General features: G+C 36.7%; 2 protein-coding genes and 2 non-coding genes across 5 annotated transcripts; 3 read left to right on the top strand and 1 right to left on the bottom strand.

Moving 5' to 3' along the window:
• Positions 1 to 6,562: 6,562 nt before the first annotated feature.
• On the top strand, positions 6,563 to 14,240 carry LOC105972291 (golgin candidate 5). 2 transcript variants are annotated; one of them, XM_088816624.1, is made up of 20 exons: positions 6,563 to 7,006; positions 7,220 to 7,449; positions 7,937 to 8,859; positions 9,157 to 9,225; positions 9,519 to 9,593; positions 9,897 to 10,011; positions 10,625 to 10,686; positions 10,800 to 10,847; positions 11,037 to 11,321; positions 11,400 to 11,459; positions 11,550 to 11,633; positions 11,714 to 11,779; positions 11,856 to 11,954; positions 12,040 to 12,258; positions 12,490 to 12,607; positions 12,683 to 12,903; positions 13,209 to 13,268; positions 13,482 to 13,595; positions 13,801 to 13,875; positions 13,951 to 14,240. In XM_088816624.1, exons 2-20 carry the CDS (start codon positions 7,290 to 7,292, stop codon positions 13,987 to 13,989), a joined length of 2,892 nt encoding a protein of 963 aa, XP_088672750.1. In that variant the 5' UTR covers positions 6,563 to 7,006; positions 7,220 to 7,289; the 3' UTR covers positions 13,990 to 14,240. The 2 variants fall into 2 exon arrangements, with proteins under 2 accessions (XP_088672750.1, XP_012852681.2); XM_012997227.2 differs by having other exon boundaries at positions 6,921 to 7,110.
• Positions 14,241 to 14,828: 588 nt separating this feature from the next.
• Positions 14,829 to 14,902, top strand: TRNAT-AGU (transfer RNA threonine (anticodon AGU)). Its single transcript has one exon. It is a non-coding gene; the product is annotated as a tRNA-Thr (tRNA).
• A 68-nt stretch (positions 14,903 to 14,970) lies between these two features.
• LOC105972292 (putative inactive nicotinamidase At3g16190) lies at positions 14,971 to 17,142 on the bottom strand. Its single transcript, XM_012997228.2, has 5 exons — positions 16,939 to 17,142; positions 16,714 to 16,827; positions 16,046 to 16,283; positions 15,585 to 15,701; positions 14,971 to 15,257 (listed from the first exon to the last, which is right to left on the bottom strand). Exons 1-5 carry the CDS (start codon positions 17,002 to 17,004, stop codon positions 15,190 to 15,192), a joined length of 603 nt encoding a protein of 200 aa, XP_012852682.2. The 5' UTR covers positions 17,005 to 17,142; the 3' UTR covers positions 14,971 to 15,189.
• Positions 17,143 to 17,189: 47 nt separating this feature from the next.
• TRNAT-AGU (transfer RNA threonine (anticodon AGU)) lies at positions 17,190 to 17,263 on the top strand. Its single transcript has one exon. It is a non-coding gene; the product is annotated as a tRNA-Thr (tRNA).
• Position 17,264: the final 1 nt, after the last annotated feature.

Here is a 17,264-nt window from a genome sequence, read left to right as displayed (position 1 = left end):
GTCACTCGGTGCTCAACGCTCGGTGGTTTGTCGCTCGGGACTCGTCACTCGGCGTTCGTCGGCTCGTCGCTCGATGCTCGTTGGCTAGTCGCTCGGGACTCGACACTCGGTGTTCGTCGGCTCGTCGCTCGACGCTCGTGAGCTATCTTTAGCTCATTTAGGGGTCTCCAGCTCGTCGAATAACTCTCATGTCTCCAGCTCCTCGAGGGTCTCCTACCTCGTCTCTATTCACAATGTATTATATTCTTTGGGCATACACTTGTGGGCTCAATGTTTTGGGCCATTTATAAAGATCCGATGAAATGGGCCAAGCCTAGATCCCATGTGGTCTTATCTCCTCTTTGAGTGTGGGCCAACTCTGTTGGGCCTTGCCTTATTGGGCCCTGCAAATCTGTCCGGATCAACTAGTCCCCCACTCCAAGTTGAACGCGAGAATACGAATTGATCAGCTTGGAGTATGCGTTATTTTCTTAACCCACCGACTATGTTCTTAGCCAATTTTTCTTGGGGGTTGGTTATGTTAATGCTATGATTTCTCGCCGGGTCAGACTTCTTGCCCAAATGTTGAGTTCGTGCTTGTTTGGCCGGATGAAGCTCGTATCATTTGATTGGGTAAACGAGCTGAAGAGCTTGGCCAACCATTTTCCTATTCCATTCGGTTTCCCATTCAAATTATTTCTTAGCTGCAAACTCCAGTGCATTACACAAAATCTTAGATTTTAGTTCCAGGAAAATCGAGAAAGAAAAGGTACAGAGATATTCAATACACTGCCATTTCTTGCTTCATTTTTTGTGCAATTTTTCAATGCTTTGTTAGATCAATTTCATGTTTCTTGATTTTATTTTTTTATTTGAGGTTTATATCAGTGCATTTCGTTCTATAATAATCTTTCAATTAAGATCGTGCTCGTTATCGCGAAGTATGAAAAGCTCGTGCTTCCTACTCAGATAAATTTTCTATTTAACGAGCTCGTGCTCGCTACCCGTATATCCGGATAGATTTTCTATTTTAACGAGCTCGTGCTCGCTACCCGAATGCTTGGATAGATTTTGTTTAACGAGGTCGTGATCGCTACCCGAATGCTCGGATAGAGTTTTTGTTTTAACGAGCTCGTGCTCGCTACCCGAATGCTCGGATAGATTTCCTTTATAACGAGCTCGTGCTCGCTACCCGAATGCTTGGATAGAGTTTTCGTTTTAACGAGCTCGTGCTCGCTACCCGAATGCTCGGATAGATTTTCTTTTTAACGAGCTCGTGCTCGCTACCCGAATGCTCGGATAGAGTTTTTGTTTTAACGAGCTCGTGCTCGCTACCCGAATGCTCGGATAGATTTTCTTTTCAACGAGCTCGTGCTCGCTACCCGAATGCTCGGATAGATTTTTAACGAGCTCGTGCTCGCTACCCGAACACTCGGATAGATTTTCTATTTTACGAGCTCGTACTCGCTACCCGAATATTCGGATAGATTTTTCATTTCATCTCGTTGAGCTCGTGCTCATTTCATGTTTGAACAGCTTTTCGTACCATGCATACTTAATCAATTCTTCAATACAATATATCATTAATAAAATGCTCCTTGAATAAACCAATATTGTAGTCACACCCATTTATAGATTTAATCAGCTATATCAACATACTCCTTTTCTCTTTGAATATTTTGGTAAAAACAATTTTGTAAAGCATTTGAAGATGAACTTTTCGAAAATTTACCAGGTCATCAGCAGAGATCCAACAAGGCCGTGCTTTATTATTTCTTTCGAGGCTCCTCATGGATCCTTGAGCTACAAGGAATCCTCCGGGGTAATCGAAAAGGCTCGAACCAAAGCTCGCGGTGAATTAATGAGTTAGAGCTATTTCGATAATATCATTCTCATCACAACGATCGTTTGCACCTGTAATCACAATTCTCTACCACGTCTTCCGAGACAAAGACATAAAGTCGAGACAAATCATATGTTTTGAAGAAAAACTTTCGAGTGGAACAATATTAATCGTTTTATGTAGAAAGTTGCCGATGTCATGATAATTAAAAGAAACCACGGGTCCAGGAGCCCGCAAATAAATCCCGTACAATTAAAACATATACAACTTCGTGTATCTCTCCTAGTCACTAGCTTTGTAGAGTAATTCGCGAGTTTCTCTACTCTACACCCAACGAAAAACAAACAAAAAATATAAATCAAATCGTAAACAAGAAACACGTTAGGTGTAAAAACCTTCATTGTTAGTTATTCTCACATAAGATAGCCTCATTCGTAGTAAACGAGCTCCTTCGAGAGCTCAATTCAATAATCAAGGCCATGATTGAGTCACTTATCACACGAATTTGATAATAAATTTGGCAGATCGTATGCGATATTCAAACAAAATTCACTTTATTGGTAATAACGTGAGCTAACATGCTTGTACAAAATAAAATCAAACCTCTTGCTAAATTAACGCATGTACAAACTTATAGTTACTTGCAACATCGAAATTGAGTGAAAATCCAAATTATGATTAGCTTCATCTGTAATCGCAACTTTTTAAGATTCATTTTAAAAATCATTGGCCACGCATAATCGAGCTCCCTAAGCACTACTTTTGGTAAACATTTATCAAATATGTGCACAATCCAATTTTAGAAAAATCAATGCGAGTAGAATTGCTGGCTGGATCTTGTAGCCAAAATATCCATATTCTAATTCTTAAACACAATCAAGTAATAAACAAGTTATATAAGATCTCAAATTCATCCTCTGTCACAATTCAGCGCTTATCGAGTAAATTTTCTCAAAATATTTTTCAACATGTGAGCAGTTATTGCCTTCGAGATTCATGCACAAAATTAAATTAGAGTTCACCTCGTAGTGTGACTAGGAGAAACTCGGGATCCCATGGGTTCTTCTCGAGAGGTAGGCGTGAGCCTCATAAGACCGATGCGGAAAGTCGGGTAAGCCGATGCGGGGCTCTTTCGAGAAGTCCAACAAACTGAGCTATTCTGGGCACTAAGGAATCCGCATAGGAATCAAAGACATAGGAGAATCGAACTTGCACAAAGAAACTCATCCGGTTATTTCGTGTTTTCAACAGGTAATGATAAATAAAGTCAAGCTCTATTGAGTTCATAGAAATAAACTCAAGCTTTAGCTCGAGCGATTTAGAGAATATCTACTTCGATAAACAATGATTCTTCCAAGAAACTTAGTTATGATTGTGGAAGAAAGACTTTTTTCCAGAAACTCCGAGTTCGTAACAACCCGAGAATATTAATTCAATTTCGAGGGGTGGAAAGTCGAAATTTTAGGAAACCCAGTTATAAAAATATTACATAGATTCATTTGATTTGTAAACAAAAGCTTCGGTGCTCATATATGATTAAAAATGCTCGAGACAATTTTGTAAATACTAAATTTGGATACATGTCTATAATTTCAAAGATTCTACCTTACCAGATGATTAAGAGCAACTTTGAACTTTGAAGAATTTATGTTTGGTGAATGGCTGGATTTGAAAATCCAACAATAGATTTCGTCTCGAAATTCAGGCTCGGTGGGTTGCTCCACCAATCATTTTTCTACAATTAAAACATATACAACTTCGTGCGTCTCTCCTAGCCACTAGCTTTGTAAAGTAATTTGCGAGTTACTCTACTCTACACCCAACAAAAAACGAACAAAAAACAGAGCTAAGAAAACACTAAGCATAGGTTTCGTCTCGCATGGAAACAAATCAAATTCACTCTTACTAACATTTTTGGTTGTTCGCAACATCGGAATTGAGTGCCAACCCTGATTGTAGTTAACTTTCAAAAAACAAAATGGAAAATAAATTTGTCTTGGAAAAATATTGACGAGTGCAGTATAACAACTCAAGAATTAAGCTAAAAAATGTTCCCCGAAACAAATTTGATTAAAATAAATTTTAGAAATTCGAAAATCATAGTCCAAGAACTTCAACTGGATAAGTTCTAGTTTTAAAAGGTCCATTTTATAAAAAAATTGCAGAGACAACTAGGTCTCCTGGAATTTACATACTAACTACATCATAAATGACAGAGGTCTAATTCAAAAATCACATGAATACCAAACAATTATCTCGTTATCATCAATCGTGCTTGGTGGGCCCAATTCTTTGTTTAATAAATCAACATAAAATGTTCTAATTTTATCAACCCCTTATGCAATATGTATGCTATATAATATCTCAAATTCATTTAATTTCAGAATAATTAAAAGTTTCAATACCTCCCGAGTAAATAAAATTCCTCACATCGAAATGGATTTATATAACTTTAAACAAGTCAAGTTACTGGTAATATGTACTTATAAACTAACTTCGCCAATTTATAGAGATAAATTTGGATATCAAGGGGTCTAGTGTCAACGGATGAACTCGAGCTCTAAGGAACTTACCTCCAAGTGATTAGATAGTCTGAGCCCCCAAAAATCTGATCTCCAATATATCCGCAAGTCTGAGAAATGTCCAATACCGTGAGCTCTTTCGAGAAATCTTATTACAGCTCAGCTCATTCTGAGGAAAATCCATCTCGCCAACGTCACTATCTTTCTAGAATAATTCGTGAGTTATTCTATTCTACACCCAACGAAAAACAAATAAAAGGCAGGAATGAAATCGCAAATAAGAGGCGCATTGACATAAAATAGCCTTACTCGCAGTAAGCACGCTACTCCAAGAATTCAGTTCGATAGTCATGGCCATGATATATACGAAAATGACAAATTTAACAGACATTAAACGATAATCAAGTAAAATTCACTCCGACGAGCTGACATTCTTGTACCAAAGAGCAAGGTAAATCGAACCTCTAGCAAAATATATTCAAATCAGTCCCTTTACAAATTTATAGTTCATCCAAATCGAGTGAAAAATTAGATTATAATAATCTTTTCATGTATAATCACACCTTTTGAGATTCATTTTAGAAAGTATTGGCGAGCACAATAGCCTGGCTCGGTAATCGAGCTAAAAAACATGTAACTTCAATAAACATATATCCAAATATCCGCAAAATCCATTATATAGAAGGCAAAAAGAAAAACAAATCATAAATTGCCCTTAACGGAATTCAAAGATTCAAGTTCATTAACATGCTCGTGACATAGAAACTTGCACGCATATAGAGGATATCAAAAAATCGTAATATTCATTGATAGAAAAGATATTATAAATTTCGAAAACTTCCCTGTTATGCGATTCCAATCCGATGTACTGGAGAATCAAATGCAAACAGTGAGCTGGGTGTATGGCTGCCAAAGTATCCGGCCAAGAGTTTGCTCTTTGGGACTTTTTATCGAACAGTTTATCTACGTTGAGGGCTTCCATTTCGGTTAACCAATCTCGGATTCTAAACCTCTGCGCATACTGTAGCTACCCCTCAGTTAACCAATCATTGAGTTCGCTTCGAAGAACGCCGCCGGTCAAAGAGTCAAGGAAACGTAGAGCGACGGCAGAGATTTATTGACCGGAGACTTCAGGTGGATGCAGGGCTTTAAGGAATGGGCAAAAGACGGTGACGAGGGGGCGCCTGAGCAAGGTGACGGCGTCACTCGGTCATGAACAATCATATGTCCCATAATCGTCCTTCATTTTGGAGGAATGATTTGGGCGATAGGCTGAAGAATGGAAGAATGGAAAAGATGGTATCTTTCCAAAGTTAGCGAATAGGGGGATACCATTGCTGTATCATTGCAATTCCAGAGAGCTCCCTGCTAACTCGATTTCCCACAGACGGCGCCAATGATGCGGTTGGGTTTTTCCGCTTCGAGGAATCTCGAATCTTTAACTCCGTTCCATATTAGGCCTGTTCGTCGCGTGCCTGCAAAAGAGACCGGGAGAGGTGCTCCCGGCGTTAGCACTCCGACGCCCAAGTTAGAACACCTCAAAGATTCGGAGATAAATATATTCGAGAGAAAATAATGTGTTAAGATCAAGAATACTTACCTTGAGGTTTATGAACCCTCTATTTATAGTAGAGGTTTTCCGGATGCCATTGCTTCTATCCAATTTGATTAATAGAATCGTTTCAAGTCCATGACAATAAGTCTTAGTGGTTAAGTTATGAAGATATTTTCTATTCTTAGTGTCTAAGTTATGAGGTGGCATCTTCAGCTCGTCGCTCGACACTCGTCACTCGGTGCTCAACGCTCGGTGGTTTGTCGCTCGGGACTCGTCACTCGGCGTTCGTCGGCTCGTCGCTCGATGCTCGTTGGCTAGTCGCTCGGGACTCGACACTCGGTGTTCGTCGGCTCGTCGCTCGACGCTCGTGAGCTATCTTTAGCTCATTTAGGGGTCTCCAGCTCGTCGAATAACTCTCATGTCTCCAGCTCCTCGAGGGTCTCCTACCTCGTCTCTATTCACAATGTATTATATTCTTTGGGCATACACTTGTGGGCTCAATGTTTTGGGCCATTTATAAAGATCCGATGAAATGGGCCAAGCCTAGATCCCATGTGGTCTTATCTCCTCTTTGAGTGTGGGCCAACTCTGTTGAGCCTTGCCTTATTGGGCCCTGCAAATCTGTCCGGATCACAACCACCCGTGAGGTATGGTTAAATTATGTTGAGGGGTAGATGTAATTATTCAAATAAGAGGGGTTTTTTCGTAAATTGATCATACATATGAGGGTGGCTGTAATTTGCCCAATTAACTATGACTAATTTAATCAACTAAACGAGACCTAAGTGAATAATAATTCCAATAGAAGTATGAAATAATTCCAATAGAAGTATGAAATAAATAAAAAAGGAATGAAAACAAATAAAGCCTAATTATGACCGCAACGGCGTCGTAACGACCGTTGCTCTTACCGAATATAAATTCCGGGTCGATAGATGGGCTCCTGAACAACTATCCGGGCCGGGCCGCCGCCCCGTTAGAGCAACGGGTGAACAACTCGAACACCGAATCAAATCAGATCAACCTTTCTGCAAATAATTTCTATTTTTTCAATCCCATAACGAACTCGCAATTTTCATTAGCCGTTCCGCATTGAAGATCCCCATGGTTTTTCAATTCAATCCTCAAATCTCAATTACTGATTTCGCATCATTTTAAGCGATTCTGGAAACTGACTCATGATCTAGCATCATTCGATTCCCAATTTTTCGGCTTTGATTTGATTTAATTTTTTTTTTCGTTTTGAATGCTGCGAAAATTAGCTGCAGTTAGTAGATGTTAAGTTGTAATCACGTTTTTTTTTTCCGATTGATTTTGCAGCTTTGTTGCGTTGGATGATGTGGAAGTGGTGCTAGGAGGAGGACCTGGATCAAGCGGACTGATTGAAGATATGGCGTGGTTTAGTGGGAAGGTATCTCTGGGGAACTTCCCGGATTTTGCAGGGGCGGTGAATAAACTGAGTGAGAGTGTGAAAAACATCGAGAAGAACTTCGACAACGCCCTTGGTATCGAAGAGAAATCCGATGATGCTGCCGGTAGCGATACTGAAGGTATTCGTTGTTATTTTCTTGTGTGAATGTACTGTCATTATGGTGAATTGGATCCAGTATGTGATTTTTTGATATTCATGTTGACTGTAAGAAATTGATGTAGGATCACTCATAGATTTTGTTATTATGTATAAAATGCTGGAGAATTGATCTGATTGCTGGTGGTTTTGTTGCTTGCTTTGCATTTGAGACGTAACTTATTAGATTGTTTGGAGGTTGTGCAAATTTGCTGAAGAATGTACCGATCCCTAATGGTTGGTGTTTTTAGGATTTGAGGTCTTGTAAGGGCTTCATGCAACTAGCTCACTGATTTTTGAATCTAACAAATTTGTACATAAAGATTTTGGAAAATTTTCTACTTTGTCAGATACCCCTAGTATCAGTTAAAGCTTGCTTAAGTAATTCGTACGACAAAAAAATGGTTTGTTAATAGTGGGGGCTATTATTGTGAATCAATAATATTTTACTAATAGTTTCTGCATGACAGAGTCCGGATTGTGGCCTTCAACTACGGACGGGAAGGCATTGTTTGAACCAATCATCGGATTTATGGGGCAGAAAAGTGGGGAGAGTTCTGTTGAATCATCGGGAAACTCTACTTCCTCAAAGCCTACGTCCCCTGTCAAAGAACAAGCTGAGAATGACAGCTTAGCTAATCAAGAAAGTGAACAAATTTCTCATGTAGATCCACCGATTGAAGAATTAAAAAAAACCGACGTAGAGCCAGGAGCTGGAGAGGAAATTATAAAGGATATCAGCGGGGAGCCAAAAGACAATGCTACGGCAGACCACAGTGAAGCTGAAGTGGTTTCACCTTCGATTCCTGTTAAAGAATTTGAACAAAAGCCTGAAGAGGTTGAGCAAACTGAATATGCAAACAATCTTCAAGAGGAGGAGCGGTCAGAAGAAATATCTTCTACTTTGTTGGAGTCATTACAACCAGAATCAACGAGTTCTGTCGGTAAAATTGAAGTAGTTACTTCTGTGCCTGGAGTAGATGATACAGCTAGTTCGATGGAGAGCCTAAGTAAACAAAATGCAGAAAAAGAAGACGTTAAAGATGCATCACCTGAAGGGACGACTGAAAGTAGAGAATCATCTGCATCAGATATTTCTTATCTAACAAGAGATATTGAAGATAATTATACTGACAAGTTGCCCATTTTACAAAATAATGATGAGGAGGCTTCAAAAGAAGCTTTGGATTTGTCTACACCTCTGACTGATACCATTGATAAATCAATTGAGCTGAAGCAGCACTCAGACAGAGATGCAAATGTAAAAGAAAAACATTCGAGTAGTGGAAGCAATTCTTCTGATATTGCAGATTCTGTCGCTGAACTTGAGAAAGTGAAGAAGGAAATGAAAATGATGGAAAATGCATTGCACGGAGCTGCTAGACAAGCTCAGGTATTTCAGTTTTAGTACTTAATCTCGGACTGTAGCATGTGCTGCAGCCCTGAAAATTTTCACATGCATGCAGTGGACATATATTCAGATTGTCTACAAAAATAAAGAAAATGAAGTTTTCCTAACTAAGAAAAACTTCCATTTACTAGATGAGAAACTGTTATTATTGTATTCTTCTGCATTTTCGTAATTTCATTTGTAATAAGTTGTACTTATTTAAAGTCCATTTTCAAAAATTATTTTTAAGTGTTTAATGTTAATATGTGAATTTGATTGTCATTATCTTTTCCCTTCCAGGCCAAGGCTGATGAAATTGCAAAGTTGATGAATGAAAATGAGCAGTTGAAAGCTATGATTGATCTGAGTGTGAGTCAATACTCTATTCTTTCAACTAATTTTTTACTGTGGCCATATATGTTTCTCCTTTTACATTAATGTTTATCGGTTTTGACTTTTAAGATAATCTGATGATACATTATAGTGGTGCATTCAAAGTATATACTGAAGAATAGTAATAGATTCTAACATTAGCAATGCATAGATTATTTGTCCTCACTTATTTCATTTTTGTTGACATTTCTATTCAATCGGGCACGTATATATACAAACATATCTATACATGTGTATACACATTATTAATCGGGTGAGGCATTTTCCAGAGAAAAACAAACGAAGCTGAAACTGAATCGTTGAGAGAAGAGTATCATCAAAGAGGGGCAGCACTTGAGCGAAAGGTACATTTTTGCAGGTGCTATTTCTTGTTCAGTTCCATTTTATACATAAATAAACCACATAAGGCATGACTTGTATGCCACATTGCCATGCATATCTAATGTTTTGGTAACTAGTCTGCATCTTTTCTTAAACGAAAACATTGTATTGTCTCTGGTTATATTAATTGTTCAACTTCCATATTCTAGCTATTTGGCCTACAAGTTTTTCACATATTTTAAGTGCAGCTTTATGGTTTTTTTTATGACTTATTCATGCTGGTACGAATTATGATGGAGTTGAGTAGTTGACTTGCATTATTTCAGGTTTATGCTCTCACTAAGGAAAGAGATACACTGCGCAGAGAACAGAATAAGAAAAGTGATGCTGCAGCTCTTCTGAAGGAAAAGGATGAAATAATCACTCAAGTGATGGCTGAAGGTGTGAGACTGTTGTATCCACCAGTAATTTATACTGGGTTAAAAATCTTCCCCCGTTACATGAAGTGTAGAATGAGTTATCTTTATAGACACAATGTTATCTAGGAAATATTTTGGGGCAAAAGAAGTAAAACAAAGTAATCAAGAGAGACCAGAATTGGACGGGTTGATTAGCATATCTGGAAATTGATGGACAAGATAGCTTTTGTTAATTGGAGAAAAATAGTTCTGCGGTTAATATATGTGGTAGATTAGATATAGGCCTAAACTCTATTCTTGATTTTGAGCCCCAAAATTTATGCTTCATTAAGCATTCTCATAATTGATATAGGAAAGAGTTGGTTAAAAACACTGTGGGTCGTTCGTTGAGAATATTGGCAATACTCTTACCTTGATTAAGTGGCTTTTATTTGTCGAAACAGCGTGCTTCTCCTGCCACATGATTTTGTATTCAACTATGTTTGAGCTAAGATTTGAAAACCGAAGAGAAACTTTTTTTTTTAATATATACATATATTTTTAAGTTTGACCTCATTTATATGCATGTTTTAGTATTTTTTTTCTTCAGATTATTACAGGCATTGAATTATATTTATGCTTGTGATAATCTCCAGGTGAAGAGCTCTCAAAAAAACAAGCTGCTCAGGAATCTCAGATTAGAAAGTTGAGGGCACAGGTCTGCATATGTAGGATCAGTTTCTTATCTTTGTGAATAGCATTCTTTATGCTAAAATTTAACACGAGTCAGGCCTATTATCCATTTTAATATTTTCTTTTCCTGAAAGCTAGATCAGAGAGTTTGAGGAAGAGAAGAAAGGATTGCTTACAAAGCTACAGGTAAATTTTCTTCTGTATTTGATTTATCAGGCAAAGAGTTTTAACTTTTAACTTGATCATAATTTATGAACATTTCTAACTATCCCTTTTTTTTTTCCCTCTTTTCTTTTGGTTTTTTTACTGTTTCCCATGATTGGCGTGTATATGATTCTTATTGTAAACGGCATGTTTTTGATGTGTCATTTCCAGATTGAAGAGAATAAAGTAGAGAACATCAAAAGAGACAAGACAGTGACTGAAGAGTTACTGCAAGAAACTGTAGAAAAACACCAAGCTGAAATTGCAACTCAAAAAGAATACTACACAAATGCTCTGAACATAGCAAAAGAAGCTGAAGCATTAGCAGAAGCACGAGCAAACACTGAAGCAAGGACTGAACTGGAAAGTCTTCTAAGAGAGGCTGAGGAAAGGGAAAGTATGCTCGTTCAGACACTTGAAGAATTAAGACAAACTCTGAGCAGAAAGGAGCAGCAGGTTATTTTCTGTGAAGGATAAAGTTTACTAATGCATTTATTACTTTCTACCCTAACAATTATTTTCATTCTGCTGCAGGCAGTTTCTAGAGAAGATATGCTTCGCAAGGACATTGAGGATCTACAAAAGCGATATCAAGTAAGTGTGGCTTTTTTTATGCATTGCCTTGTTTCGTTTGTAAAAATAATTGGATGTTTGTTATCTGATGTAGAATTACTTTGTTCCTAGGCAAGTGAACGTAGGTGCGAGGAGCTAATAACTCAAGTTCCTGAATCTACCAGACCACTTTTAAGGCAGATAGAGGCGATGCAGGTTTTTCACTGTGTAATCAAAAAATCTTGTATAGGTGATTCGCTGCTCTAACTATTGATAACTTCAATTATTAATGTCAGGAATCAGCTGCCAGAAGGGCTGAAGCTTGGGCTGCTGTTGAGAGATCTCTAAACTCACGGCTACAGGTTTCCATATTAACATATACAATCTGCTTGTTATATATTTTGAGATATTTAAATTTAGTTTTGATTTAACGTGCAGGAAGCAGAGGCTAAAGCTGCAGCTGCAGAAGAAAAGGAGCATTCTGTCAATGAGCGTTTAACTCAAACACTATCTCGAATAAATGTTCTTGAAGCACAGGTTTTTTTTCCGAGTATTACGTGGTTCGAGTTATTGAGCTAATGTTTATTTTGACGATTAGCTTATGCTAGGATAATTTTTACAGATATCATGCCTTAGAGCGGAGCAGACACAGCTATCGAGATCTCTTGAAAAGGAGAGACATAGGGCATCAGAAAATAGGCAGGAATATCTTGCTTTGAAGGAGAAAGCTGATACTCATGAAAGTCGTGTGAGTCAGCTTGGAGATGAAATGAGGGAACTCAGGAGAAAGCACAAGGAGGAGATGCATGATGCTTTGGTACACCAAGAGCTTCTTCAACAGGTAGCATATTTAGATTTTAAAAACATAATTATAAAAAAAAAAAAAAACAGATAGCATATTTAGTTTATAATGTTCTTTGTGAAATATGCCACAACTCGTATTCAGTGCCTGCTCTGCCTTATAGGGCTAAATAAATGTTTGATACGATATACAGTTGTTGCTTGTATTTCCTTGTGATCGTTATTTCAAATTATACTTAGCTTACTGAATAAGATCGTTATACATCACCAGGAACTAGATCGAGAAAAAACAGCCCGTTTGGATCAGGAAAGGGCTTCGCGCATTCAATCTTCTGCTATACCTGATCAAAGCCCCATATCAAGGCAAAAGTCAGCTGCATTTGAAAATGGTATTTTCATTAACCATATCCTACTAACTTTAATATTTGATCCACTATTGCGATTTTAACAATCTAATTTAGCAGGTAACTTGACTCGTAAGATATCAAGTGCAAGCAGCTTGAGCAGTATGGAAGAAAGCTATTTTCTGCAATCAACTTTAGGCTCGTCCGATAATTTTTCCGAACATAGAACTGCAGGAGATAGTCCCATGAATCCATATTACATTAAGAGCATGACTTCAAGTACTTTTGAAGCTGCACTTCGTCAAAAGGAGGGAGTGCTTGCTTCTTACACTTCTCGATTGGTACAAAATTAACTCTCATATACTGAACTGTTAGGCCTCGTTTGGTTGGTAAGATTAACATTTAGCCATGATTAATTAAATAATTGGACCTTGTTGGATGTTTGGTTCGTTTCGGACCGGTCCCCAGTTATGGAAAAATTCGCTCTAATCTCAACTAATTGGGAGATTATTTAATCTTATCGTAGCAACCAAACGAGGCCTAAGTGTTTATTTATGCAATTCACGGGATCACTCTTTTGTTAATTCGTGTGTAAGTGCTAGTTCTTCAATATCCTTCTTGTAACAGTAGCTTTTATCCTCGTCAGGCTTCTTTGGAAACCATTCGTGATTCTCTTGCTGAGGAGTTGGTTAAAATGACTGCACAGGTGAGCTATAGTCTTTACTCGCTAGTTGCGTTATTTGTGAAACGGGGAAACTTCATAATATACCTTTTGTTCAATGAGATATAGTGTTAATTGAGAAAATTAATATCCTTATCACTCCTAATTACACACTTAAGAGAGAACACAACACTCATAATTGCTCTCAACCTCGATGATGGTTTTGATTTATCTATCGATCGACTATACATGGTGCAGTGTGAAAAGTTACAGACAGAAGCTGCTTCACTACCTGGAATACGAGCGGAATTAGAAGCACTTAGACGAAGACACTCAGCTGCCCTGGAGTTGATGGGGGAACGTGATGAAGAGGTATCTCATTTTTTTTATTATTTTTTTTTTTTTTTTTCCGGTTTATGGTATTGCCCGAAAGTGACCTTTTAATTTTAAAATTGATTTTACATAAGGAATTAGTTCGATACACATTACACAGTTTATAGTTACATCCCATGGTTTATGAATAAGCATAGCAGTTGAGAGAAATTTGAAGTGATTTAAACTTGGACGTTTTATGTAGTTGGAAGAACTCCGAGCGGATATTATTGATGTGAAAGAGATGTACAGAGAGCAAGTAAACTTGCTTGTCAATAAGGTAAATCTTGATCAAGATTTGTGACAGTCTCATTTATCTCGGGTATTGAATTTGAATTTCTGCGTATATTTGCAGATCCAAATACTAAGTTCATCTATCGGCACTGCTTCATGATAGCGTATCAACGACTTTTTCTCTGTCCCGTTTTCGTGATACATTATTTTATTTACATATTAGTTGTATACTTTTGTATTCAGTCGGTTACACAGTTTCTTCACATACGTCGACTGTATCAACTGTTGAACCATAACCCCCCCACCTCCACACATTAAATTATTTCCATTTAGAGTGTATTGATGTATAGTACGTTAATTGTGGGACTTGTAAATGTTACACCCGGTAAAAATACATCATATAGTTTTTCACCGTTGATTTACGCACAATCATATACATATGCATTGGGATGTGTGTACATATGCAGTTGATATACACGTATATCGGTATATGGTCTTCAATTAATATGTATTAAACTGAAAAACTTTTGGTATTTGTTTTAGCTGCCACTTTTAGAGATATTTTCAAAAACATGAACATAAGTACCTTTTGAAAAGAAAAAAAAAAAAACGGATTTTGCTTTTATTATATATATAACATAATAAAAAATACAGAATAAGTTTTACTTCATACAAATACTCATAAACTTCAAGCCAAGAAATCAATTTCTAAAAATCCTTTTACAATCATATTTGCGGAACAATTATTCTTTCCAATAATTTTTAATTGCAAAATTAGATATACTCTTTTTTTATAGAGAAAATTAAATATTATCAGTTCGTGGAATTAATACTTAATTAATTTTGAAAACAAAAATCCTGTATATTTGAAGAAATTTTCAATTAGAAAAATATTGATAATTTATGAAATGAGGAATGGAATTTGCTCTTTATTTTTCTGGTTGTGCATAAAACTAACATATTAATTTATGTAATGAATAAAATATGAAACAATATCAAGCTTTCATAGCTCAGTTGGTTAGAGCACCCGTTTAGTAAGCGGGAGGTCTTGAGTTCAACTCTCAATGAAAGCAATAAATTGTTTTTTTTTTCTTTTTTTTTTAAAATCTATAATATGAATAAATAAATACATATACTGATATACATACAACTACTCTTTAACAAGAAATTATGTATCCAATAGAACAAAAAAACCAGAAAAAAAAAATTCACAAATCTATCCTGCCAACACCCTAACACAATCTACCTGCTATAGATAACACAATAGCACTTAGCACATATCATTGTTCGTCTTCCCAACAAATCGAGAAGTAGCCGACTTTTCGTGATGTATAATATAATTATATATATTAATTAGTTTTCAGATGTCGCACCATTCTTGCAATGTCGGAGTTGCCACTCCAATGTTCGTCATGTCAACAACATTTGCTGCAAGATGAAAATAGAAAGGGATTATTAGTAACAATCTAGCAAAGTGACGATTTAATTCTCACGAACAAATGAAATAATCAACGGAGAGCAAATAAGTAAGAATGTCATTTTAGTAAATATCATCATATGTTTTTGGCTCCCTAAGATCCATGTATATTTATTAGTTTCTTATTACATGTGCTGAAATCTTATTGCAATGGAGCCCTAGAAAATACGCAATTTAATAACCTAGCCGATCACCATACTCCCAAATTCGAAGAATCCACGAATTACGAGTCACAATAATCATAACCAAAAGTTATATAGGGGAATATTCTTTAGTACCGATATGTATATCAGGTGTGGCAGCAGCAGTAGCATCAACAATAACAGTAACCGTCTTATAATCCAAAGCAACCGCATCAAAGACAGTCTGTCGAATGCAATTCGGAGTTTGAACACCTAATTAATAAGGGTAACAAAATTTATTAAACCTCAACTCATACATAACAATAATATACACACACGGGTTTATTGCATGTAGCCCCCTTGTGTTTACTCCAATTGCCAAAAAACTCCCCACACTATAAATATTAGCAAAATTACCCCCGTGATTCAATTTTATCAGCAAACTACCCCCGGCTGAAAAGATGCATCATAGGGGGCTGTTTGCTAATATTTATAGTACGAGGAGTTCTTTAGCAATTTCGTATGATACAAGGGTACTAAAATGCAATAAACTCATATAATCTAAAATCTAAGACATAATAATCTCCAACAAAAAAAAAATCGAAAGTCATATTTACCAATGATGACTAAGTTAGTAACTCCAGCACAATGAAGATACGAATTGAGGTGCGTGTTAAAAAATGCACTAAATCTCGTTTTCACCAATTTATAGTCCCCTTCTTCAATCACTAGCCCGTCGACCAATTCCGCACCGACGGTGCCCTTAGAAGTGGGCTTTGGTTTTTCAGCAGAATCGTACAAATGCCGTCGGAATAATTCAACATCCCTCCCAAACGGATCATGCTCTCGAACAACCTACGAAACCAACTTCTTTTCTCACACTCACAATCGTATATAATTATTCATCGCAAGCTCAAAACTTCAAAGGCAACTAAAAAAAAAGTTCTACATTACTAAATTAAGGGTTTTTTTTCTCTCACTAAACTTCATCAAGAAAACGAAAATCAAGCTTCGTAAATTCGTAGAAGGCCCGATTATGCTTTGATTATACATGATAATCACATACTCTATAACATCAAAACATATGTATATTAACTTTTACTTCAATTTAGATAGGAATTCAAGATTAGTGAATTTGCAGCAAAATCTTAATGGATAAATACAAAATTTCGTAGAATTTGCTGTTTTATTTCTGGTGGGTTCTGTTTTCTATAGGATTTATCAGTAAAAATTACTTCTTTTCAAGATTCGGTGGTGAGTTGAGCAAGAATAGAAAAAGGGGTACCCAAATAATAGGAATTAAACGGTTTCGAGATACTTCGACAGCCTTAATAACATTAGGCACAATTGATTCGCCGCCTCCCACATGCATCGGCCCACCTGGCAAAATAAAATCTTTCTGCCAAAAAAAATTTAAAAGAAAATGATAATAACGTAAATCAAAAGAAAACAGAAGATCGATGAACAAAGTAAAATAAAATAAAAAAAAATCAAGAAAAGGGTTAACTACCTGCATATCAATTACAAGAAGGGCAGTGTTTTTCCACTTCAACTCAGCTGCTGCTGCTGCTGCCATTTTTGCAAGTAAAAAAGCTTACTGTGAAGTGTGAAGATGCTATTTTTTTATTTATTTTTTTCCGGTTCCTTTTATTGATAATCCAAAAATCCAGCTAGATGGTGGAATTAATTATGGGCCTTTTCAGAATTTTTATTTACTTATGTATAAATAATATTATATAAAAAAGAACCAAATATCGTTAAGCTTTCATAGCTCAGTTGGTTAGAGCACCCGTTTAGTAAGCGGGAGGTCTTGAGTTCAACTCTCAATGAAAGCAC

This window comes from Erythranthe guttata, chromosome 4 (genome assembly GCF_056151865.1).
Source record: "Erythranthe guttata isolate IM_541 chromosome 4, IM_541, whole genome shotgun sequence".
NCBI lineage: Eukaryota > Viridiplantae > Streptophyta > Magnoliopsida > Lamiales > Phrymaceae > Erythranthe > Erythranthe guttata.
This window is presented reverse-complemented; position numbering and strand designations above follow the sequence as displayed.